At 39.8% G+C, this 27,081-nt stretch overlaps 1 protein-coding gene across 3 annotated transcripts in view; it reads right to left on the minus strand.

Annotated features, from left to right (window-relative positions):
- The window catches only part of col11a1a (collagen, type XI, alpha 1a), a 100,919-nt gene that overhangs the window by 63,509 nt on the left and 10,329 nt on the right, over positions 1 to 27,081 (minus strand). The window contains exons 4-18 of one of the 3 annotated variants that reach the window (XM_015005677.2): positions 26,769 to 26,931; positions 17,124 to 17,249; positions 15,644 to 15,736; positions 13,143 to 13,241; positions 9,915 to 10,190; positions 8,458 to 8,523; positions 7,107 to 7,148; positions 6,956 to 7,018; positions 5,633 to 5,707; positions 5,454 to 5,537; positions 4,270 to 4,326; positions 3,225 to 3,278; positions 3,053 to 3,106; positions 575 to 628; positions 413 to 466 (exon numbers count right to left, since the gene is read on the minus strand). In XM_015005677.2, the coding sequence (XP_014861163.1) occupies positions 413 to 466; positions 575 to 628; positions 3,053 to 3,106; positions 3,225 to 3,278; positions 4,270 to 4,326; positions 5,454 to 5,537; positions 5,633 to 5,707; positions 6,956 to 7,018; positions 7,107 to 7,148; positions 8,458 to 8,523; positions 9,915 to 10,190; positions 13,143 to 13,241; positions 15,644 to 15,736; positions 17,124 to 17,249; positions 26,769 to 26,931 (1,360 nt within the window). Of the gene's footprint in view, positions 1 to 412; positions 467 to 574; positions 629 to 3,052; positions 3,107 to 3,224; positions 3,279 to 4,269; positions 4,327 to 5,453; positions 5,538 to 5,632; positions 5,708 to 6,955; positions 7,019 to 7,106; positions 7,149 to 8,457; positions 8,524 to 9,914; positions 10,191 to 13,142; positions 13,242 to 13,463; positions 13,653 to 15,643; positions 15,737 to 17,123; positions 17,250 to 26,768; positions 26,932 to 27,081 lie in introns of all 3 variants that reach the window. The other 2 variants (XM_088001199.1, XM_015005680.2) reach the window with 2 other exon arrangements.

Raw genomic sequence — 27,081 nt, forward strand, 5'->3', positions numbered from 1 at the left:
AGCTTCTCACTCAATGCCTCCCCCCTCCTGGCACAGCAGCTGTTCACTCGTCACATTCAAATTTAAGAAGCTCACTCAACACAATCATGAGAAGATGCTGGAAATCTGAAACGCTAAAAAGCCCCCCGCAGCTCGTTGGTAAATTATAGTAATCTAAGAAAACAAATCAGCAGTAAGGAGATTTTCCTTTAATGCCGGTTTTCGTGACTTATCGCACATGAAAACAGTATTTATGTCATGAAGCTCAGGATTAGCTAAAAGACGTGTTTCATACCAAAATAATCTAGTTTGTTTTTTCCCAGAACATCATATTCTCAGCTTTTTCACTCTAATCTAAAACAGCGACATCATCGAAAATGGCAAAATTAAGTTTAAAGAAACTTAAAAGCAACGTCAGCCTCTCTGTGCTCACCCTGTGGCCCTTTTCTCCAGGCAGCCCGGGAAGTCCATCAAAGCCTCGGTCACCCTGCGAGTAAAAACAGTGACACACAATGAAACCACATCCTCATGAATGACACACGGCCGCATTTGCCCTATTTTTGTCCCCCTCTTTAACACGTTCAGTGGTTTTTACCTTAGAGCCTGGCTCTCCGGGCATTCCACGAGCGCCGTCAGCACCAGCCCGACCCTTAATATGGAAGAGAGACACGTTTTACACTCAAATATTTACACGTTATTTAAGCGTACGCCAATGAATGTGTCACAAATACCACCGTGTTTTAGATTAATTAAGGTCTATCTAGAAGTGATGGTGTCTGTTATGTTTAGCTCTTTCTTATCAGCAGGTTTGATTGGCTGTAAAGTAGCCTAGAAATTGCTTTCCAACGCAAATCTGTTTGATTCTCATCTCCCTTCAGTGCTCTGTTTGGGATTTCTCCCATTGAGCGCAATTTCATCAGTGGAATCAGCAAACATTGATTTTCTGCGCTGCTTTAGAACTGCAGTCTGCCTGTTAACTTAGCAATGGCAACATTTACAGGAAGTGAATGACGGCGTTGAGTTTGTGATGGTCACGCTTCCAAATATTGAACTAGCATTAGCATCAGTGGTCATTTACAGGTGCAAGAAATTTCCAGGAAGGTAAAAAATGTAAAACTTCAGTCCACGTCTCCAGGAACGAGTCGTTTCTCAGCAGAAGAAAGTTCAGATCCTCTGTGCGAAGCGAAGCGAAGAGCAAGGACTTGGTTTTAAACAACTTCTTTTGCACAGGTTGAACTGTAAAATTTCACTACTGTGAATTAGGTGACTGAATTTGTCAGGAGTAATCACAGTATACACTGTAAAAACTGTAAATTATGAAGAAGACTCAAAGCCAGTTTGTAAGAATCAATTTAAAATGAAATTGTATTTTCTTGAAATGTCTGTATTTTGTTCAGGTTGTGAAAACATTTCCTCAAATAACAGGAAGGCTGAACAGAGTACGACAAAGCTGCTCTGCTCGACTTTAAAGAGCTTTTAACCTCGTGGAAGTTGCTGAATTCAGAAATGTTGGCAGACCTTTAAAAAGCTCAGAGTCTAAAGGAAATCCACACAAACTACCATAAAACTCAGATTTACAGAGATTTCTCACATACAAAAAATACTTATATATGCATGTCTCAGTATATTATGCCAATTCGCAAATGGCTATTATTGGTGTCAGCAGGTCAAGTCGTTACAAAAAAGCCACAAAATTTCGATTGGTGCATTTCTGCAAATGAATAAGTTCAGCACCTGTTTTAAAGTTGTAAATAGTATAACTTTTATTAACTATTAAGAGTGTAGTAACGGTACAGAAATTCATTTTGTAGAAGTAATGACAAGGTCTATATGAAAAGGTGATGGGAGGGTAACTGGAAATTATCGATAAAATATTTCACCACCCATTTACAACAGAGGAAATAGCAGATCCAAAACATGATCTGACTTTTCCCGGCAGCCTGAATGGCCCGATTCCAATCTTTTCACTTCAAAATAAAATCCAATGTCTGCCACATCCATATGTGAAACGTGCGTCACATATGGATGTGACACACATCCATATGTGCCAGATGCTTCTTCTGGTGAAGAAGCCAGATGCTGTAAATCTGGAGGTAAACAATGGCTGGAAATTTGATTTCTGAAAAAAAAAAAAAGATGAAAGATGTCTGTGTCACTGAAGCGCATCACATCACAATCCCACCGTTCTTAGTCCTGACTGCGCATCCAGACAGTCGATGCTCGACAAAAAGGCTGTTGCTTTTAGTTGTGCTCTGTTTTTATTAGCTTCCTTCGAGTCGCTAAAATATTATGACAATACTTTTGGCTCTGAATAACTTTCAAATTAATCCACAGACAGTGGGTTAAATTAATACTTCTGTACACAGTCAGATCGCAGCGATCCTTTTCTGTACATGCCGGTTGCTTTGGAGTAATAAACCGTTCACACAGAAGTTTCTTTTCGGTCACATTTAATTTGTGATATGAATGAACACGCAAAAAATAATAATAATAATAATAATTGAATTTCAGCAAAAAAAAAAAAAAAACACATCATAATTATGAAGGTTTTTCTTAGCATGGCAGTATACATGAAGCTGGTGCATTTGTAAGCCGGTCCTATGTAAAATCAAATTACCAAGTTGCTGCAAAGCTTGCTTATACCTCAGGCAGGCTGTGTGTGAATGCTGAGGTATTAAACTCAAGACCAGAGACGCTTTCTAGATTCACATAAAAAAGTTCAGAATTAATGAACTCAAACCCTTCAGAGCAGACGACTGCATTTGGTTCATTTCATACATTTTTGGACGGTTTCTATCCGTTACTGTCCTAATACGTCAGGATGTTTGGCCCTGCTGCTGCACCGTGGTGACTGTTTTCCCACTTTTGGCATTTTCAGACAGATTAGCTGCGAGGCTGAGGATCCCAGGATTGGCAGCCGCGCAGGGGCCTGTAAGCACTTATCAAGAAATTGTTTATTGGAGTGAAAACAATCCTCTCGGCGTTCGAGCCTAGCGAAAAATAAAAACACGGCTGCACACACAAACAGCACAGTTTTCCACGTGGGGAGTTAAAGGTGACTGAGTTCACTCACCCTTTTACCAACTTTGCCAGGTTGTCCAGGGGGTCCTTGAATGCCACGTGGGCCCTGCGTAGGCACAGGAGACCCATTTAGAGCCCGGCAACACGCAGGAGTTTGAATGCAGCCTTTGGTGGGAACTGAAAGACACTTCAGTTCATCGGCTGGATTATTATTCCTCACTCACCTGAGGACCGGGGTCTCCGCTTTCACCCTTCAGCCCACCTGAGCCAGGTGGACCCTACAGACAAAAAAAAAAAAAAAAACACACCAACACACACTTCATGAATCTTTAGCTTCAGCTGTAGCTCGGAGCAAAAATAAATGACATAATCCAGAGCAGACAGCAGATGGCATCATTTAGCTTTATATGAAGAGAATGAAATCAACTCAGGGCAGCAAGAGCTGCATGGAAATGGGAAATTTCCAGGTTATTTTACTCTGTTGTGATAATTTTTTTTTCAAATGCTGATGTTCAATTCAAAATAAATGTTTTGTGTAAATCAAGTTTATAAAAATCGATGTGAACAATTGAAACCTTAGAAAACACAAAATACATCATATAGAAAAAAAACAATGTTATTTATTTACATGATTAAGTTGCACATTTATTAATGAATAAAACAAACAAAAAAACAAGACAGATCAGCTTCTAGATCTGACATCAGCCTTCATATCAGCGTAGATCTGAGAGCTGAATATAGAGAAGCAGCTCGAATATAATAACTCACTTTGTTTTATATTAAATTATTATTTCAGTCAGTTGGAATCCACCAATCGCTGATCTCATCTCATCTCATCTCATCTTATTCCTTTGGATCAACTTATTACCATCTGATCTTATCAGAGTTTTCTACTTGGAAGAGACGAGCAGATTGAAGGTGTAATCTCTGTCTCGTTTCCACGGTAATAAGCCCCAGATCGTGTATCAACAGGCCCTAAGAAAAATGAAGGGTCTGGGTGTGGTAGGGGGCAACTACTTAACAGACAGGTAGTGTGTCCACTGAGCTGGTTAAGGCAGGAGAAACAAACCGATAATAAACATATCAGACACAAACGTCAGGCTACACTAAAAACAATCATTTCAAACACCTTAAAATGTGTTGATTTTTGGTTTTTTCACCTGTAAGATTCAAAATAATTTGCTGACTGCCTCTGCATCATCCGAGCTGATACGACGAGTGGCACGGGTCAATTTGTGAAAAGCAAAATTTAAAGAATGAGAGCCTCACCACCGGTCCAGATCTTCCAGTCAAACCCATCGGCCCAGGAGGTCCCCGCATCGCCAGCTGCAGGCCACAAACAGAGACAACACCAAGATATTCATTTTGAAACTGTGTTAGACAAAAAGGAAAAAAAAAATTAAAATGTATGTGAAAGAAAGAGAAAATATCGAAATGAAAGCAGCACTTCAGTTCTCAGATGTAACAGAAAACAGGATTAGTTGATGATCTTTTTAAATATTGATTTACATTTAAAGATTTGTTGTTTTCACTTTTTCTGCAGGTGAGCAGACTTTTAGAAGAACCAAGCATGTTTCCTTTAACATCTAGACATAAACATTTCTAACTACTTTTGGCTGTTTTGCATTGTTGAGACATTTTATTCGGGAATTTTGCTCATCAAGAAATGCATAGCGTAGCCTGGGGGCCATTTTGGAGCCCACCCCCCTGACCACCGCTCAAGAATGTTACAAATTTGACCCCTGGCACAGGTGCTTGATGCAGATGGACGCTTTTTAAGAAATATTTATGAGGCTTATTTTTACTGAGCAACTAAAATGCACAAATGCTAGAAACAAACAACCTGTGTTTTGCGTTGAGCGTCTTTTACTAGAAGAGCAGACTTGCTTATCTAGACAATGAAAGGAGGAAACACTCTATCCAAAAATCTTAGCGTTTAATGTTTTTTAATGAGGCAAATGTGGAGGACACCTTCTTATGTTTTAGCTCCATGGTGATTCACAAAAACTGAGTTACGACTGAGTTAATTTCATACATATGGTGTCTGTTTGGTTTACTACACAAGGTAAAAAATAATTGAAATTAGTTTTGCAATTTAAATATTTCAAAAATCTTATGTTAACTAATTGGATAATTCACTGAATTTACATCTTATTCAACTCTGTCGCGCTTTTCCCCCATTTTCTCCAGCTGTTACTTTACCCCACCCAAATATAGCAAGTTGTATTTTTAGCGGTCTCTCCTGCATGAGCATCTGTTCAAAGTGGCTCTTTATTTTGCTGCTCTTCAGCCCGTTCTCAGCAAGTCTTCTTTTAGCCTCACAAAGTCAACAAAACACAGGGCAACCCCCTTCTGTTTCCCCAACAAACCCCCATCCAAACACCTCTACCCCCCCTCCGTCCTCTGTGTAAAGAGAAGCGGATGCAGATGACAGTCTGCAGGTTTTCACTCACCCTGGCCTGGGAGAGGATGGCCTGTGCTTGGGCTTCTTGGGCCGACACCACCGGACCCTTCTCGCCGTCCCCACCGAAACGAAACTGTTCGGCACACACAAACGCAAACGGCTCGGTACGCTATATGAGCGATGGGACCAAAGGATGGACGACGTGGGTTTCTTTTGTGGTGGACTTACTGGGAGCATCAGCATGGTACCTGGAGGTCCCGGTAAGCCGTCGGCACCGGGGAGACCGGCGCGGCCGGGAGGACCCTGATGTCGAAGAGGAGACGAAATCAAATTAATAAAAATCGATCAGTTCATCTCTGGTCCAACTGTACGAACTCTTGGATTTGGAACTAAAAACTATTAAATCAACAGTTCTAGATCACGAAAACTGCACTTATGTTTTGAATGATTTTTGAAATGATCTGTTATGCATTGTCCTCTTTGTAAAAAATAAAAAAACAAATATAAATCTGACCCTTCTCTAGACGTATTGAATCAATACTTCTTCAAATGTTTAGAGTTTAAAAAATGTGGGGGAAAAATGTATATCCTTCTTTCTATTCTTGTGTTGTGTGTTAGCTAGAATATTTAAATGTCCCAATGGCTGATATTATTATACCTTTTATTTATAACAATTGTTCCTTACAATTGCTGAGATAAAGAGATAAAACGACCTTATGCCTTCAACATCGCTCAGAAAAAACAAAAAACAAAAAACAAAACTCTCCACAGGTGTTTGAGAACCGTCCCAACGTATGGAAGGCAACACAGCTGTAATACTGGATGTGTGCCCTATATTAAATCTACATATTATAAGACCCCGCCCCCTCCACCAGGCCTGAGCTTTGCCTGTCCCTCTGCAGGCCAAACAGTTTTTGGTCCAAAACCAACATCCTTGCAGAGCAGCAAGGATGTGTTGTCCGTGTGTGGAAGTGAGAAGTATGACGGTGGATTGGAGCAAAAGCCTAAAAAGAGACAGTATTTAACAGCCAGATGCGTTTAGTCGCATCACCAGAATCAATATGTTCTTTTTTTTTTTTCTAGGAAATTTGGAGGGTTTTTTTGTTTGGTGAAAATAACAAAAAGATTTCAGCTCATACAAGTTAACATCTTGTTTCAAAACTAAAAAACTGATTCAATATTTTACTTTCAAAACTGATCTGTAATTTATCTGTATTGGAAAATATAACGCTTCAATATTCAAGTAAAATGCAGCTATGAAAAACTAAAAATATTTACTTACTTTTAAAAAGAGGTTTTATTGACTTTATCTCATTAATTTTTAAGTTGCTTAATGATTTTAGTTTAAACTTTTATAGAGTTGCAAAGTGGGCTTATGAACTCCCTTCAGGTATAAATACCTTGAATACAAACCTTTTCGAAACGTCTCGATTTTTGTTATGGAGTTACTAAGTGCAGTTAAAACTTAAAAACCAACACTTTTAATCAACAAACAAATAATACACATGATGCTGCACTGGAAATAGAAATGATTCGGACAGGTTTGCTCACTCTGTCACCAGGATCTCCAGCAGGGCCCGGGGGTCCCTGAAGGCCTGATGGTCCCGGAAGACCCTAAAACACAAATATAAGTGAGTATTACTACCTTCTCGTCAAATCCCACATATATTTATACTGACTTTTGTTTTTACGCCACACTTACTGATGGGCCGGGTGGTCCTGGTGGTCCCTCAATCAGCATGCCCTAAGAGACGCGAAAAACACACATTTTGCTTTGTGGAGCGTCCATTATTACAAGAATAATTCAGATTCTCAGTGGAAACTGTAAGGAAAAATCTACGTATCCAAAATTTTGTAAAATGTTCCTGTATTAAAACAGCTGAAATTCTGTTAATGTTGCTTCAAAGACCATAAACTACTGTTGTTAGTTTATAAATCACTGAACGGTTTAGCACCACAACACATTAAAGATCTGTTATTGCTGTACCAACCGTCTAGACCCCTCAGATCTTCTGGTTCTGGTCTGCTCTGCATCCCCAGAACCAGAACCATCGAGGAGAAGCAGCATTCAGTTTCTATGCACCACAGATTTGGAATAAACTCCCAGAAAACTGTAAGACAGCTGAAACACTGAGAGCCTTTAAATCTCAACTTAAAACCCACCTGTTTAGAGTTGCTTATGGCTAACTTAGGGTTAGAGTGTGGGTTTTGATGTCTTCGATGTTTTTAATGTTTTTATCTTAAGTTTTTATCTATTTATTAATTTCTTTTTATTTCTTTTTCTCACTGTTTACGTTTTAATGATATAAAGCCCTCCAGGAAACGTCCCAGTTAAACGACGTTTAACTAAAGTCCTACAGGGTTTAGATGCCCAGTTGACGGCGTTTCAACTAAAAACCTAGAGGTTGGAGTCCTTGTCAAACGGTGTTTTTGACTAAAGTCCCAGAGGGTTTGAGTCCCAGTTAAACGACGTTTAACTGAAGTCCTAAAAGAGGTGCTGGTTTTAATGTTTTTATCTTTTTTTAAATCTTTTTCAAAATGTCTCTCTTTCTCACTGTTTATTCAGTGTCACATGCTGTTTTTATTTTAATTATGTAAAGCACTTTGAAATGCCTTGCTGCTGAAATGTGCTATACAAATAAAATTTGATTGATTGACTGATAAAGATAGAGCAAACGTATAGAGTTATGCATTGCTGCCCCTCCCTCACCAGTTGCTGAAATAAACCTCCTACATTTGTCCCATGCTTATAAAAAAAAGACACCTGGTTTATCTCTTTTAAGGGGCCATCAGCTATCAGTTTATATGGCTTGGCTATATTTCCGTCACTCTCATCAAAAAAATGGTGTAATTTATTTATTTATTTATTTATTTATTTTTTCAAACAGAACCTGAAAACTTAAATTTCGAAGATATTTAATCCATATTTTTTGTTGAGGTATGTGTATCACTATATGTAATTTCACAGTAAAACCTGATGTCTCTATCACAAAGACAAAGTTATTTAGCACAGATCATAGCATTAGCATGTTTTTAGACATGTTGGGCCTTACAGGTTCGATCACAGCCGGCTCGCCCTTCTCGCCCTTCTGTCCGAAGGCTGCTTGTGAACCAGCAACCTGTAGACGCAGCACCAAAAAGAAAGCATTGTTTACATAGCAGGTAAAAATATCCAAGAAGCATTTTTAAGTAGAAAGTTTCATTCAATAATCAGTAGAGGAATCACGTACAACACAAAGGCACCCGACTCTACAGGGAGATGAAACGAAATGTTAGTCTTGAAAAGAAAGAACACACATCAGACTTGAAGGCTTGAAATGAGGTAAAGTTGTCATTGCATGATGCTGGTAAACCCAAAAGCCAAATAAACACGAGCTAAAATGTTCTAAATAGATATTTACAGACACACAAGGACACAAATACTTAAACATTAGAGGTTTAGTAAGGGAATGCCTTGAGCTCGACACCCTGCTGTATCTATGTTTGTGACTTTTATTCTGAAGCATAAAGGGAAGTAGCTCCTGAGCTAGCTAGCTGTGTTGATGAAGTTTGCTGGTGAAGCAAAAAAGAAACCACTATCACTTTTAAAATGTTTTTTGTGGCAGCATTTTAGGTTCGTAGTAAAAAAATAAGAAACTGTTGCAAAACAATAATTTGGGGGCACTGTGAGACTGCAACGACTGGCTAATGATTAGCACTCTAAAGATGCTAAAGTTAGCATCTGGTTTGTAGCTTCTACACAAAAGAGTAGCTCTTAAAAAAAGTCTGGATGGCAATTGGTCATCTTGATTTCAAATTCTGAAACACAATTTGAGATTCATGAAACACAAAGATTATCTAACCCTGACTAAACGCAGAGTGAAGGGATGCTGGCCTACGTGTTTATTATCAAGGTAAATTATATATTGTACTGCTTGGTGAAAGCCGAGCCCAAAACTTTTGGCAGAAAGCGAAGGCAATAAACCCCAACATCGTGTATCCAATAAAGCGCGTGCGTGTGCTGCGCAGGCACTGCCAATGATTTAACGGTTGTCTGCAGTGAACAAAGGGGACTACATGTTACAGGCTGCTTGTTAAAATAGCAGAGGAGAAGAGGGAGGGATTGGGTCCAAGTGCTGAGAGATGAGTGGGTGGGGAGGGGCAGTGGGCTTTCCTAGGTATTTATGGGCGTGGTGTAGGTTGGGCCGACATCCACTGATTGTAGGTTGTGTGTGGACAGATGAAGTGTGACTGAATGTTTCTATAGGATAAAGCAAAACGGAAGAGTATAATTAGCTAATACATATGTTTTGATTCTTTTTAACAGACAGATGCATGCATGTTTTCTGTAATAGTTTCAAATCGAACAACAGAAACAGCAACACTGAACTACTCCACACTCAACACGTCAATGACATATTGCCCAAACCAAGCCAAAAGAAGTCCATGCACTGGGAGACAGAGGGAGTCCTCTTGCCATGCCGTTCATGCACACACCCCTCCGTCGGCGTGGTCGGGGTGCGATACTTACTGTACTTTCAGAAAAGTCGGTTTCGGCTGCGACCCCAGGCCCCACTTCCTCATCATAGGCTGTCGGGGCTTTAGATGGGAGGGGGCCGTACTCATCGTATGTCCCATAGTCATACTTGTTGTCTAACTTGCCCAAGTCATACTCGTTCAGGTCATACTCCTTAAAGTCATATGCTTCCGCACCGGTCTCCGAGTTGTCCCCTGTTTCCAACACGGTGCCGGGCTCCAGAGTAGGGGCTTCGGTGACGTGCGCCCTGATAAAATCCTCCTTTACAGCCTTCCCATTGTTACACAAGCGAAGAAGGAGAAAGTTAACAATCAGCAACTAATAAAGAGATAAGGTTGTTAGTTATGAAACTGAGGCCATAATTACTTTCACAGTCGAATGCAAAGGAATCCATATCCCATGAACCACAAAAGTCATTGTTTTGGATTTTTTTTTTTTTGTGATAGACCAACACAAGGTAGTGCATGACAATTTGCTGAGCAAAAAGAGAAGTTAAAAAGGATAGAGTTTTAAATTTATTTTTTTAAATATTCATCCCCTCTTTAATTCTCTTAGTCTTTCTTTTATGTCTCAGCTTGACACAACTAAAGCCAAGAACAACTCCCGATTCTTCTTTGGAAGATTGTTCAAGTTCAGTAAGATGTCTTCAGATGACATTTATTGTGAAACAGCACTAAATAAATGAACTATATTTGAAAGACTGCATCCAAAACATTTCAAAAATATCAACGTTTATGATTCTTATTTGGATCTAGATCTGAACTTTGGCCATTCTAACATAAAACAGTTTTTGATTTAAACCAGTTCATTGGCCGTAGCTGTGGCTGTTTGGTTGGGTTGCTGTGACCTCGTTTCCTCTTTTAGCATCCCTGTCATTTGTGTTCCTTGGTTTTCATGATTCTGTTTGTTCACTAATGTTTCCCAACAAAACTTCGACGCCTTTACAGGACGTCTGAACTACGCACTATTCACTAAACGGGTGACATCCAAAGACACTCGATTTCCACTGGATTTTATTTATCTGCATTAGAGTAAAGGGGACTGAAATGCCATTCTATTTTTGGGTACAAAACTTGGGAGAATCTTTCTCCTTCTGTTTTACAATTACGCAGAGCTCTGTGTTGGCTTAATCACACAAAATGCCATTAAAATGCCTTAAAGTTTGTTACTGTAGCATCCTAGAATATGTCCACTGGGTATGAAAACCTTTGCAAGGCACTGTAAATGTGACAAAAGCAAACTACATAGATATTAGGCAACAAAAAATGAAATCATGACAATGATAACACTTAATTTTTGAATAATATAATATTAGTAAAGGTTGGTTGGCTTTGTAATAATAAATAAAGTGCTAACATCACTTTTGTCCACCGTTCCAATTGGTGGCTTGGTTGACAAGAGGAACAGCCGTTTACTTTCTCGTCATGCAGCCATTTTTGTGCCGACTGCAGAAAGAAAGGCTGCCTGATGCCTCGGATCGCTCTCTCAAAAATTTGCAAACGCATCAAATCAATCCGTGATGTTGCATCAAGACGTCAGGATTTGACACCCAGTGAATCATTGTGATGAGTGTGTTTTAGCAGCCTTTAAAGTTGCCTCATGATCTCTGTGTCTGGCATAGACTTACTGTAACCACAGTGACTTGGCAGAACTTTCTCTCTCTCTCACACATTCCAAATGGTGATCACTGTGGCTTTAACCTTGCAGCGCAGCAAAGCAGATGCGATTACACACTTGTTGGCAGTAATCCTTCCTGCCCAATAATTCATTTTAAATACCCGGCATAATCACATCTAATTTGCCAAACAATGAGGCAGCAAAAGCGCGATCATAGCAGGCCGTGAGAGGATTTTCAGTCTGTTGATCACAGTTCTATTTGAAATAATTAGCAGAACTATTAATCAAACTGTGTGATGGACAACGAGGGGGAATATGTTGGCCTCTTTCATTCTTGAGTTATTTATAAGGCCACAGAACATTATCTATTTCCACATTCTGAGGTTTCCTTTAGTTGAAGGTGCACTTAGACTGTCCAGAACAACAGACAGTACAAAGTGAATAGCAAATCATTTCATTTTTGATGACTGGTCTACAACGTCTCACCTATTCACATAGAATTTCTCAGATCAGATTAAAACATGAAGCGTTATGTGTCGACAAAACTGCTTGCCGTAGAAAAACGTAAGCTAGAAGGAAAACAGATGAGGATGTATTTGGTTGTTGTCACCTGTGAAGATGTGGTGGAAAAACCTTATATTTATCTTTTATTGCAGTAGAATGACGTTAACCTGAAATGGACTCATTTCTGTACCAATGAAAGTATTAACAACAGAGGTACGTGCCACCAGTACTTATTTTTTCCTCACTGATAAAGGGTGTGTTCATGCCATCCCTGTTTAGTCCGCTTTAGTTCGTTTGCCTGGAAAATCCGGTTCATTTGGGGAGGTGGGAAATCGCAACTGAATCTCTGATGGGGACCAAAAAAGGGAACAAGTCGAGCTCTTGGTTCGGTTGAAGTGACCTCTGGTGCGATTTGAATCCGCATCTGAATGCAAGTGAACCAGACATCACCCGGAAGCAGGAAGCGGATAACACAGCAGGGCATTCTGGGTAATTACAACCAAAATGGACATGAAAATCAAGAGCTGGCTGGAGAAATGGCTAAGTGGTCTTTTGCCAAAGACAAAACAAAAATAATACAATCACTAAAATTTGGTGTCAATCCACTTTTGTTTACTTTTCTTGAAGAAGGAAGTTGCGATCAGTGTCTTCTTCAGAGGTTTTTTGTGTCATTCTCTTTAGTGGTTCTTGGTGCAGCGCCCCCATAGGCGAGGGGGTAAAAAGGTTCCCCAAAAGGTTTGGTGCAGCTGAAGATGTAACTGAGACTAACATCAAATTTCTCCAATTGTTTCAGGTTTGAGATTATTCTACTGCAATAAAATTATTTTAAGGCTTTTAACACATTTTCACATAGTGCATGTGTTATCTTCTCTAGTATCCAGTGGAGAATATAAATTGTCACTATTAAGTGCTGCTTGACATATCCCACGTCCATCACAAGTTCAGCTACATACCAGGCCTCCAGACACTTTAATTCAATTGAATGGTTGTGTCTTTATCATGTCATACCAGGTGCTCCATCAAACGGGTCAAACGTCCCAGAACACCAAACAGTGGCTTTTACTTGGAAATGCAGATCGAGAAGGAAGAAAACAAAATTACCTCACTTGGTCCGCTCGTGGCAAGAGGCGACTGAGTCTGAGTACCATCTAGAGTCCCGTAGTCATTGTCTGTATAGTAATCTCCCTCTACATTGTTTAGCTGAGTCATGTTGGAAGAAAAGGAAAGAAGAATCTGGGTTACAACAAGGCTCGTACCAGAGGTCGATCGAGGGAGGGTCCTCTCGAGTTCACTACACTCTAGGCTACATCTACAGAGGAGAGGTTAGGGGAACTCTACATCCGCCATCATAGATTCTCCCTTCGTCGTTCAGGGCAAATCTTGATCGGATTCGGTTCTTTTTCCAGGGAGACAAACGTTTACCCTAGAACTGCCTCTGGGTCGCGCCGGCGCTGTGGCCTGGTAGCCCCACGTCATCTTCTTGTTGTGGAGAAACATTTTAGCCGGGGATTTATTGGAGGTCGGCTTAAAGGGCTTATGCTTAGTTTTACTGGGAGACTTTTTGGCCGTCTTCTTTTTCGTGGAGACACTACGTTTGTTTCTCTGTAAGAGCTGACGGCGACAAAGACAAATCAAGACAAACAAACACATAACAGCAACAGCAACTCGTGCACAGACTCATTATGAGTCCGTAAAAAAATTTGCGCATCGGCCGAACCTGTTCAAAAATCAAAGGGAGGGAAGATTAAGTGACACAAAGGATTTATATAAAGTACACACAGTAGATCTATAAGTGCACACCCCTAGTTAAATGCTAGGTGGAACATAACAGATCATGGTAAACCCCTTCAAAAACTTTTCCAGCTTTATTAGAAAATATATTATGCAAAATTAAACTGAGAGAGAGAAAACGGTTAACGTAAAGCTGTAAAGTGTTGACAAATTTAAAAACAATCCATGCATGCCTACATCTGAGGATATAAAGGTGAAGTATGTCTTGCTTGTTATCCGCTCTTGTTCTGAATAATGTGTACATGGAATTCACAGTGATCTGCTGCATCAGGATTGGGAACGTTAAGCTGCCATCTTGTTTTGCTTTTGTTCATATTTATTAAACTGAAGCATGTTAAAGCCGCGTCATAGCTGGGTCACTGCTGTGATGTTTGCAGTTGCATCTGTGTATGCTGCAGTGTTAAATGCAAAGAAAGGCAAGTTGTTTTGAATACTTCTGCTGTTGGTAATAGTAAATCAGATGAACCTGAAATTAATTTTAAGTGTTCTTGTAAGAATTTTCTCAAATTTTCTACTCAGCTAAAAACACTAAGCTATACATTAGATACAGGAAGCTAAGAAAGCTACGTTGTAGCTCAGTCTAAGCATGCAAACCAGGATTTCTATGATTTATACAAAGGTATCAGTCAGGAGAAGAGTCCAAAAATGACTGGTAATTAATTGGGCGAAACAAAAACGCTGGCACAAACACTGGTTGTGCTATAGTTATGAAAATAATCTCCAACATTCTCTGTACATTTTTTTTCTCCCAGGCTTGAATATTTCCTGTTTAGGAAAAGTCATATACAGAAAACATAAAAATCTGACTAAAATCTCCAATAATGTCGTGGCAGAACATGTTATAAGGGGCTGCTGAAACCAAACAGAAACAACATCATTTTCTTTAAAGATGGATAAAATTGTGATCGGATCCAAATGCCAGTCACTTTTTACCCAAAAGCACAAGGTCTCTGCTAGAATAGAGATGAAGAATGATTTAACTTTCCATCAAGACAATGACGCCAAGTATTCATCCAAACCAACAAGAGCCAAATCCAAGATGCACACCAACATGGTGGAAAACTGAATCAAACTGAATCAAAAGGCAAACAAGTTTCAGACTGATGGTTTGCACACTTATGCAGCTAGGTGGTCATATGCTACTTTAAGTACATATATATAGCATAAGATTAGACAGCCATAAGATTTGAAAACCTGTCTCTATTTTTCCACCATGATTTCATTGTTTAACTTCAGAAAAAATGCATATTAGGGTCAAAGAGGTGAACACTTCTTAGATCTACTGCGTCTTCAAAACTGTTTGAAGTAGCAAACAAACTGTGAAACATGTAACAAGCACTTTCAGCACATCTTTGGAAATAATGTAGGTATTAGGTTTGGCGTGGAAGTCAAATTAGCTGCATTTTCCTAAATTATATACAATCCAGCTGATATTCTGTTACGGTTACATTATTTTTAAAGACGTGCTGAAATGCAAAAGCACACTTGAAGCAGGTAGAATCAGCAAAGACAAATCAGACAGAAGGACAAACAGTGTGTGTGTCTGCATGTACACTCAGATTCACTCCTCCACTTCTACACTGTCAGGAGACAAACACACACACATTCATAATCCAGCTATGTATGTGACTTTTGACAGTGAGACAATATAGTGGAGCGCTTACTCAAACTCTTTTTTTTGTGTAAAATACACAGTGTGATTTTTGTAACACTGAGCGCACATGTAGTCACAACTCTGAGACGAACAGGGGAACGGAGAAAGACAACAAACAAAAACAGCTTTTCTTTTCACTTTTTGTTGTTCTATTTACCTGTTTTTCAGAGTATTCGTCAGTGGGGACGGAGTCTGTTGGTCCTTCAGAGTATTCATAGAACTGTCTGTAATCTATATCGTCAGTAATGTACTGGAGCGGTCGAGAACGGCAGAGAAGATATGGGAAAAAAAAGAAGAAGAAGAAGAAGAGTGGGCGGGTTTTAGTTTCTAGCAAAAGCATTAAAAATGCAGAACGTTATTTCAGCGAGAAGATAATGCGGTATGCATCATCTTCAGCAGGTTACAAGTTCAAACACTTGAAGCCATTAAGTTTTGTGTTTAGGAAAAAAGTTCCAAATTACATTTTATGCATTACGATAAAATGGAGACGTTAACCCAAAAAGCAAATAAAGACTGCCTTAATGCTAATTAACAAAACAGCACAATGTCACAATTCGTCTGTACTCGTTTTACAGTTCAGATTTACAGATAGACAACCAAAACATGAATTGGAAAACTAAACAACAGCTGAAACCTGCTGTGTTGGTCTGAACCTACAAACATGAGCAGAGGGAGTGTTAAAAAGGCTCATAAAAAACCCCTCAGAACCAAAATTACCAGCTGCATTCGAGCGATCTCGTCATGGAACTTTTCTCACTGGAAGCAGCTGCAAAACAAAAGGTGAGCCTCGTAGCAAACGGCGCGCCATCTCAGTGACGTGCAGCTCTGAGGTATTTCTCTTCCTGCAAGTCGTGGCCTAGCATGGAACCGGTAACGGGTGTCGATTTACGGTTTTAAAAGCCGTGGATGATTCTCCCCCATCTGTAGCTGTGTGTTTCCAGACAGCTACTGGAAGGATGGTTTCTACACCTATTATTTGTTCAAAATAATGACAAATTTGACTGTATGGAATGGTTTCCAAACACAGGAACCACAGATGTACGAGTGTGATTTTCAACTAACTAAATAATTGACTGACAGTTAACTGGAGTGTTTTGATTAAAATAATAGTGATGCACTCAAAGGAAAACACATTCAGAGTAGTAATCAAGTCAAAACTTGACAAAAAATATGTACATTTTTGCATTTAAGAAAAAAAAAAACCTGTCAGCAAATATGTTCTACCTCGAATTCCTTAAGTGGCTTAATTTTAGCTTTAAAAATGTCATATAAAGCTTTTGATATCCAATTATTAATCATTTAATTGAATAACAGATGGATTAGTATTATATTTATCCTTTGTGGCAAATCAACAAAGGTGCATTAGAGGAATGATACATTATTACATTTTTGGCAATAACATGATTAGTTTCTGAAAAAATAATTGAATTAATTATTTATATGTAGTTTTTTAAACATTAAATACGCTCAAATAGTTAAATGAAAAATCTACAGAATATGCCAAATTTCTTAATTGATTAATCATCAGAATAATCGATGTAATACTTGATTACTAAAAAAAAATAAAACTTGCTAAGTGCAGCTGTACAATTTACTGGAAGGGTTGGTTTAATAAGGAGCTCTGCCTGTTGGCTGACCTCTTCGTCCGGCGCCTGGGCCTGAAGCGAATCCCTGTGCGGTGTGTCACAGTCTGGGCTGTAATGGTCACAGTAGTCATACGCCGCTTTGGGATCAGCAACAATCAGGAGCTGCTGGATGTCCCCCTGCAGAAGACAGAAACACATGAGTCAGCTATAGAAGGTATTCCCCATTTCTTGCATGTATCATCTTCTTTATCGGTTTAAACAAATAATCAACATTTTGACATTTGGATGTTTGGGTGGTTGTTAGTGCAAACTTGACCTGTTAAATGCAGACAGGGTGCATAACAAAAGTGGCACAAATGAAAATCAAAAACATAATTTCTTTAGTCATTAAGTTTATAGACAGTTTAAAGGTATTAGTACTCCTAGGCACCTGCAGACAAAGTTCTGTTTTAAGAAGGATATTTAAAGTGATCAGAAACTCAAGAGTCTGATTCTATTCCTGTCATTAGGTGCTAAGGGGCTAGCGAATTGCTAACAGTTTGCACTAACAGGGTGGAAGTTGTTAGTAAATGAAAAAAATAACTGAATGTTCATTTAGGCGCCAACATTTAAAGTGAGACTCCAGCAACAGAAAGGCTCAATTTATTTATTAGCAAAGTCATTCTTTTATTATTTGGAGCTATTCAACTCTGCCCTGAAAAATAGTTGTTTTGGAAATAATGGGAGCGTTTTGAAAATATCTCACTTAAGCAGCTAAATTCCCTGTATAAAACACACTTATGCTACGTTTTTAAAAAAAATGCTAGTAGTGCTAAATGCTAGCAAAAGATGCTAAACACTTCGTATTTGGTTTAAAATAATGACTGACTACTCTCACACAGTGTGAAGTTGCATTAGCTCCTAATATGAAGATGAATGTTTGAAAAAAAATGTAAACAGTGAGGCTGCTGTTTTAGAAACAGTAGCAGTGGTAACTGCTAGTAGAAGATGCTAACATGATCTTAAAAACCTAAATTCACAAACTCTTTGAATTTGTTTTAAAATAATAAACACATTCACTCAGTGGCTAGAATCAAACTTACAATATCTCAATTATTTTCAATTCATAATCTGTCCATTTCTAAAGAAATGACTTCATAAATGTATTGTCAAGTGAAACCTTTACAAAACTGGAAACTGAATATTAAACACATTAATATAACAGTGATACATCCTGTTACTGTGTTTAATTAACAGCCTGCATTTTAGCATTTTTGCATCTGCACTTTGTGCAAATGTGTAAAAATTTGCCAATAAATTGATACTGGTAATATTATATGACTTATGTAAACATATTTCATATTTCATAACTGCACAACGGTGTTTACAATCCTTTCAAAGTAGCATCCATAGACAACATATCCTTTACTACTAAAATATTGCACCATTATGTTCGACACCACTCGAGAAAAAGTGTGGCTTCATTACGTCAGCCAAAGTACACAGCTCTTCTGTCAGACAGTAAGCACAGGAGTGAACGCATGTCAACCGTCTTTGGAGTCTGTAATTGGTCGAACCAAATTCCTGCAGGCTGGTATTTGAGTCGTCGTTTCCTCGCAGACAGCTGATGAGGTGGAGTTAGGAGCTTGTGATTGGCTGGGGCCGCTGGCAGGTGAGAACAGATACACAGCTGCTATTGTGGAAGGATAAAATCCTGACTCGCGTTAGCGGGAGGACGTTACCTGTTCGAGAGCGGAGAAGAGTGTCTGGATGAAACGCATGAGAAACGATGCAGGCTGCAGCATGCCGAAACAGCCTGTGTGTACATGTGTGCATATGTATGTGTGTGTATCTGTCCTCTCTTTGTACAGGAGAAATATGTTTTATGGATGTCTAATATGCATTTTAGCGTAACAACCGTGTTACTTAGGCATGTTCCAAGAGAACATAGGCAGTATTCCCTAAAGCTTTCTCTGTGAACGTATCCATAAACATCTTTACTTTGACAGCCCAGAGACTCCACCCAGAACCTATGCACAGTTTGTTCTAACACGAGCTTTGAAAGAGTGTTAAGCCAGCGTCAAGGTCCGAATCAAGACATATTACAAAACTTAAATAAATTTGTGTAATTAATAATTCTGTGGTGATATACAGTGACTTACATAAGTATTCAAAACCTCTTGTCCTGTTACGACCTCAAACATCACTGGTCTCCTCTTGGATTTTACATAATAGCCCTACACAAATTACTGGACAACCATGAAGTGCAAGAAAAATAATAAATACATTTCTGGTGTATTTCTTTCATCAAAGATTATCTAAAAAGTTTACTCTGAACACCTAATTACCATAAAGAGTCCCAATATGAACATATCTTACTGAGCACTAGTCTATCCATCGCCCACTAAGGGAAAGAAGCCAACTGCGATCTGACCTTGACAGCCACCTTAATGTAAAAGTCATGCAAGGAGAGCATTAATCGGAGACACAGCATTAATGGAAAGATGGATGGAGCAAAACCATTAATTTTTGCTTGTGGTGCCTCAAGCAAAAGGCTTGAGATACCTATGAGCAGGACAACAACCCCAATCATACAGCCAGATATAAATCAAAGCTAGAATGGCCCAGTTGACTAAGATTCTTTGACGAGAAAATGCTGTTAACAGGCCTCAAGCCAAAAAGAAAAAAACAAAAAAAGATCAAGAGTCACTTTGAGTGAGCTTGACCTTATGCGTCCAACATGAGTGCTTGAACCCTGAAATGAGTCGGCTTTAACTAGGACACATCCGAGAGCTACACGTCTGCGCCGATGGACAAAGTGGACAAAGTCCGTAATCAGATGATTACATTTCTGAAGCTTCTCGGTTTCACTGGACAACATTGAACAACAGAAATGAAAAATGATCCTGAAGAAGTCAAAACAAAGGCTTATAAACTGTGCCGTACGTGTTCATGATGTGTAAAAACAAAACCAATAGTTTCTCTTCCACAAAATAAGACTGACGGGTTAATAAGGGAATAAAACACTCACTGCAACACCTGCTAAGATCGTCACAACAAAGTGGGATGCATAGCTAATTGGAATCATCTCACAAAGCCACAAAGATTTAAGAGGGGAAAAAAAAGACCCAGTAAATTCATGAAAGGAACACCAAGAGGTACACAGAGACCAGAAAAGAGATTAAAACCAAGCAGCTGAAATGGTAAAATATATTTTGTGAAGGAAGACACGTGGGGTTCATTACACTGAAACTGTCAGTCTATTGTTTTATTGTGAGCTGCTGAAAAAAGAAGCCTCTGGTATCTTGGAGCGAAGCTACAACTTCAAAAATACTCCTCATCAGCAAACAGCGCTGTGCAGGCGAGCGAGCCTTAACGGCTCGACTGACAGGGGTCAGCGAAAAGACAGGGTGAAAACGAGAAGCAACTTTAAAGTAGACTCTTAAAACTGTTGGACAAATCTGCCTCACTTTATAATTGTACTGTCTTGAGTCACATTATTGGCAGATAAAGCCCATCGATTTCAAAGCGTCATTAATGGCGAATTAGAAGGAGCAGCAGAGGTAAACTTAAAAAATAAAAATAAAAAATCAACACATAACAGATAAAGTTAGAAGAAAGCTAATCAATAAGATCCACAGTTTCTGACTCCTGAAGCTGAGCCACTCTTAGAAAGATTTATGCTCAGTTAACTGCAACCGAGGTCAACCAGAACGCCACGAAAAAGTAATTTCATTATTTACCAAATCTGCTCGGGAGTGCACACCCACTTTGATTTACTCTACTCAGCAGGTTACAGCTGCATTCCTACTAGCCACGAAGTTGTGCAAATCGAAATTCTGAAAATAAATTTGCTTAATGGAAACAAGACAATTTAAATTTATTTTATTTTTTACATTTTTCAATTAAAAGTCTTTGCTCTAGGATGAGGATGAGGATCAGCCGTATCCAACACTTTTTTCACATCTCACAAGTCATGATACGAACAGCCGGACGTTGGCGCTGGCGAAAAGGACAAAGAAGACCACAGGAAGTGGTAGGAAAAGGATGTTTTTCTCACACAGCACACAGTTCATAAAAAGTTGTGTCACTATAACGTCTTCCATAAAGTTGCCGACTACGATTTCCCCAAGACATCGCATACGCAGTCGTTCTCGAGAAAAAGGGGCTTGGCTGAAAAAGACGCCATCTACTGATGGTGAGCGATTGTGCCACGGCTGAATTATGACTATGTCTCAAGTAACTGTTTACATCTGCCGCGATTTTAATTAAATATCTTATTTAATGAAAACAAAGCATTTATGAAATTGTGTTATTGTTTTGTTTTTTTTTTTACATTAGCAGAACACAAAGATTTACACACATTTGTAATGGAATCGCAGTTTTCTGTACGCAAATATGGAGAGAAAAGGTCAAAGGTTGCAGCTGTGCAAGTGTAAAAATGTTGGATTACTCCACCAAAGGAGTAATCCACAAACCAGCAGAACATCTCCACTAAAACCCTCCTGCATGCCGCAGCCGTAGAGCGGAGATCAACTGGTTAAATCAAAGCCACACACTAATCAGCATGGCTCCAAAAACCACAGCCACTTATAATCAGACGAGTCCATGTGGTCTCAACATCGACGAGGAAGGCTATGAAAACTAACAAACCAAGAGAAGACAAAACAGAGCCTGCCATGCCGTTCTTTTGTGTAATTACAGCCCCTGAACTTGTTTTGATATTTTGACAAAATTGCTATAGAAATCAATGTGTTTCAGTAGGATTTTTATGGGACAGACCAACATGAAGTAGAACATGATTGTGAAGTGGAAGGAAAAAAACGTGCTTGGTTTTTCGAAATGTGAAATGAAAAGGAAGGGAAAAAAAACTGCAGCTGCATTTCCTTCGGTTTATGTCTAGAGACTAAAATGTTTCTCTATGCCGCTTTGCAAAAAAATAGCTCAAGAACAGTTGGACAGAACAGACGGGTCACATGAACGGCACTTTAAGAGTCTTGCCACATAGTCAAAATTGAAATTAGATCCGGTCTTTGATTGGGCTAACGTAACGGATGAATATGCTTTGACCTAACTGCATCCTTATAGAACTAAATCTGTATTTAGGGATGCAGTGATATAAAAAATTGGGCTGATATTAATATCTGATATTAATTACAGAAGCACTGATCTTGAATTAATAGCTGCATCGGTCCCAGTGTTGAAAAAAGTTCTGGATCGGCTATCGGTGACAATGTGCCCGATTCATAAGGGCGGATCTATTCATCCTAATTCTATACTTTGTGCTCTAAACGACATCACGCTGCCTCATACGTTGCCTTTTATACTCCTAATTCCAACTTTCTACAAATTAAGGTTGTGTTGTTTTCACATTGTTTTTGACCAAGTTTGTGAAGCTCCTGGTGAATTTCAGTGTGCTGTACTGGTGGAGAGTTATCAAACAAATTTAGAGTTCGGTACATTTATGTCTGCATTTATAAAAAAAGAAATGATTTAGGTCAATTCAGCACTCCTTTTCACTATGAGATCGTTATCAGCCAAAACTAAATCCACAAAACAAGTGGAAATAGATCTAAACTGAAGTGTAAAAGTAGGCAATCTGCTGTCTAAAGTCAACAAACATGCACACATGGGGGGTAAAACTGTCAGGAAACATCCTTCACCGCAAATATTTCAATCAGAATTCACTGATTACAAGCAGACAACACCGAACACAAAGCATAGCGCATGAACGTCTGATGTGTCTCCAGGCAACGCTGGTGGCTGAGGCTTCAGCACAATGTACTCCTTCAGCTCAGATGACTGAAAGGCAGCGAATAGGCCCAGGTATGTCTCTACATGTGAGCCCGACTCAGACAGGCAGTGTCCGCTGGGCATGAATAGACGGTCTCATGCGTTAGGCACACGGGGGAAGGCCTCAAGGTGGGAAGGGTACGGAGGGAGGAGGGGGTACGCATGGGGAGAGAGAGAGAGAGCAGCGACGGGAATATTTGAGGAAATAAAGGAGGCTTGATGGCCGGAATGAAAGACCTCCATTCATCCCAGCAAGGTCCCTTCGGTGGTCACTTCCAACCTGAGGCAGGTAGGGTATGAATGGATGTTTATGAAAAATGAAGTGTGGATTCCAAACACACAAAAAAACCTTACTTCCAATAAAGATGATGTTGTTGTGCTTTTAACTATTACACATATTTAGTCAAAATTATTAAAATGAGAATTGAGAAATGATTAAAAACAAAAGGAGAAATGTCATCTCCTAAAAATGTAATGCTTGCAATATCTAGTCAGTCAGTTCAGTTATCACTCTGAAAAGTTGTGGTTTTTCTACGTTATTAAATTATTGAATAATTTGACGTCATGTCTGAGCGTAGCTTCTCTTTAAAATGCCGTAAAATATACACAAATACATCCCAGCATGCCAAGGGGTTTTGTGGATCACCGAGAAGAGCAGAAACAGAAAATAAAAGAAAGCATAAGTTACACTTCCAGCTTCAAAGTTTTTACCGTTCTACTGACCTAACACACTTATGGGTGTAGACAATAATACATAAAAAATGAAAAAAGAAAGTGCCACAGGTTAAGTATCAGAGCATATGTCACAATCCATCCATTCATCATCTATTTGGGTCATGGATTGGCCTGGTGCCTACCTCAGGCGGTCATTGGCTGAGAGGTTGCCAGTTCATCACAGGGCAACACAGACACACACGGGGCAAACAATTATGTACACGCACACACACGCACACACACACACACACACACACACACACCAAAAGACAATTTATAGAGACCAATTAGCCTAACAGTGATGTCAGCTGTGTGAAGAAGCTAGATTAGAACCAACGTATGCATCCCAGGCTGGGATTCAAACTCATGACCTTCTGGCTGCAAGGCAACGGTGTTACCAACTGTGTCTATAGGTCACAATCCTTTACTTAATTTTTAATCGTATTCTTGCGCACGTTTTCAGTTGATGCCTTTACAGACTGAAAATGGTTGGAGTTTTTTTAAGTTGTGATGCATTTAATGAACAGAAAAATGGTCTGATTTTTCAGAACCAGACCTGATGGTCACCAATTAGAGATGATCATGGGCTGATTACAAACTAACTTACAGTAGACTGCAATCCAAAACCTCCAATATTTGTAACATTTACTAACTTTAGCAGGACTGTAAGGACAACCCAGTAAGGTCAAGTTGCATTTGGATTAAATCTTAAAAATAAATTAACACGTCAAAAAACTTTACTCTGTAAACAGTTATCTCACTAAAAACCCCTCAAAATTTACATAATCCTTATTAAAAAAACAACCTCAGACCCATAAAAATCAACAAATCCTAGCTTTACATTTGTGTCCAGCAAAGAAAAGTCAGAAGCAGTAGATGAGAAAACAACAATAGTCTATCAGTATCTCATGACAGGTGAGTGACCAAATTAATCCTGGTGCATCAAGACATGAACAATCCTCACAGATTCTTTTGCATCTGCAACAAGTTAGACAAAAGTGTGAGACGTAACCTACATCAAAATCCATTGATTCAGTGATGTGAGGTTACGTGATCTTTAAATTGAAGAGAAAGAGCCATTCGTCTTTAATTATGGAATAACTTTCCATCTTCAAGATCCTCACAAAACATCAACTCTGTATGGTCTCTGTTCTTTTGTTTTTAGTAGAAACACTTTCTTATTACTTTGAATGAGAGCCAGTGTTTTGTCAACATGCGAAAATATCTTAGATATTTGTGCAAATATGACAACATTATTAGAAACAATTAAAAAGCAAAATTTTGCGATTAACACAGAATACAGATTTTAGCTGTATTTCTTTAAGACAATCCTTTTTCTTCATAAAAAACAGAAAAGTTCTTCTAATCACAAACTGTTTTACAGAGCCTGTACTTCCTGTAATTATTGCAGATTGAGTCAAGCAGGACTCAATTCCCAAAAAGAGATGGGTCTTCACAGGTCTGTTTATATCAGTATCGTGACTGTGCCTAGAACTGCACATTTCAACTTCACCTTCCAGGCCTTCTCCAGTTCCTCTCTGAGCCCTGGTATTTCTCCAGTTTCTCATGCTCCTTTTTCCTGATGTTGTAGTCACTTGGTATTGCTACATCCACCACAACGGCTTTTCTCTGTTCTTTATCCACCACCACAATGTCCGGTTGGTTCGCCATTACCATCTTGTCTGTCTGGATCTGGAAGTCCCACAGGATCTTAGCTCGGTCATTCTCCACCACCTTTGGGGGTGTTCCCCACTTCGATTATGTCGTTCCATGTACGCTTTCCCTGCCAGCATCTTGCACCCTGCTGTTATGTGCTGGACTGTCTCAGAGGCCTCCTTGCACAACCTACACCTTGGGTCTTGTCTGGTGTGGTAGATCTGAGCCTCTATTGCTCTGGTGTTTAGGGCCTGTTCCTGGGCGGCCAGGATGAGGACCTCTGTGCTGTCCTTGAGTCCAGCTTTCTCCAGCCATTGGTAGGATTTCCTGATATCAGCCATTTCAGTTATTTGTCGGTGGTACATCCCATGTAGGGGCTTGTCCTCCCATGATGGTACCTCCAGCACCTCGTCCTCTGTTCCCCATTGCCTGAGACATTCGCTGAGCACATCCGAGTCTTAACATCCGTGGTCTTTATCTCCTCCATTGGCCAGCTAATTATTATCTGTATCTGATTACTGGTAAGGCATAGCTGCTTATTGCACGGATCTTGTTCTTGCCATTGAGCTGGCTTCTCAGGCCTTATTCGTTGGAGGTATTTGGCTGTGGCTCCTTTCCTTGTGACCAACTGTTATCAATGTCTGCTATTGTTCCTTCTGGGAGCAAGAAGGAACAATACACTGGACTGAGGTCGTCCTTCTGTGTGGACGACCTTCTCTCTCTTTGTGGATCAGTGAGTCGATGTCTCACTCGCTCTTGGCGTACAGCTTGATGTCATCCATGTAGAGGAGGTGACTGATGGTGGCCACATTTATCCATGCCACATTTGGCATTGAGGCATAGGCTTTCTTGTAATCAATCCAAGCCATGCACAGGTTGGTGTCTCGGGAGACTGTGTGGTCTACAAGGAGTTGGTGTTTGGCTCCTCTGCTATTTATGCCTATGCCCTTCTGTGCCGTGCTCATGTATTTATCCATGTGCCCACTTATCTTAGCCACTATGATACCTCATCAATCTCAAGTTGTGATAGCAGTTGCCGTTTGCGGATGCTGTAACACTGAGCTACTAGTTGTTTGGCAGTTAGTGTCGACTGGGGATGTCGAACTAAGCACATTCTTTGCATGTAGCCCCTCTGACTAGGGTTACTTGAGTAGTAGCATTCCAACAGATCCATGTTTTCATCTTTCGCCCATTTCCGTCTTGTTCCAGTAGCCCATTTTTCATCAAGGTGCTCTGGTTCCCCAGCACCTGACGCAGACCTTGTTTGGCCGGGCGACATCAGCCGGCATGTCGTGCTTATCAATGTCTCTCATGGTATGAGGTAGGCTATATAGCTCCAAGGGTCTTGCCTAAGGACCCACACTGGATAGCTCAATGTCACCGTTGTATCTTTTTTTTTTTGCCCCAGCCTGGATTCGAACCCGGGTCTCCCGGGTGAAAGACTGGTGACTTACCCAGCTATACAGTAGAGAATAAATTATCTCAGCAGATGTGCTAAAAGTCGAAGGAACTCACTAGAACCGCTTTGAGACAGTTCACCTATCAAAGTTTTACCTGGAAAACATCCTCATCCAGGATCCTGGTGCCAAACACTGTAATGCCGCTGGTGCTGATGGAGCCTTGGTCACTCCTGAGCAGAGGCTTGGTGATCTTCCTCATACAATCCACAATGATGGTGACCGTCTTCTTCTCAACACTGATGGCCACCCGGCGCCACCTGGTCAAAGTCAGGAGAAGCAGACGTTACTCGAACAGAAAAGGTAAAGTCCAGCTCCACAAAACACTGTAGTAGTAAGAATAATAATGCACTTAAAGAGCACTTCTAACTCTTCTAACAAACCTGAAATCCTCTAGGTCACTGCAGTGT

Source organism: Poecilia mexicana, unplaced genomic scaffold (assembly GCF_051168715.1).
Source record: "Poecilia mexicana isolate PSO_F unplaced genomic scaffold, ASM5116871v1 scaffold_20, whole genome shotgun sequence".
Classification (NCBI taxonomy): domain Eukaryota; kingdom Metazoa; phylum Chordata; class Actinopteri; order Cyprinodontiformes; family Poeciliidae; genus Poecilia; species Poecilia mexicana.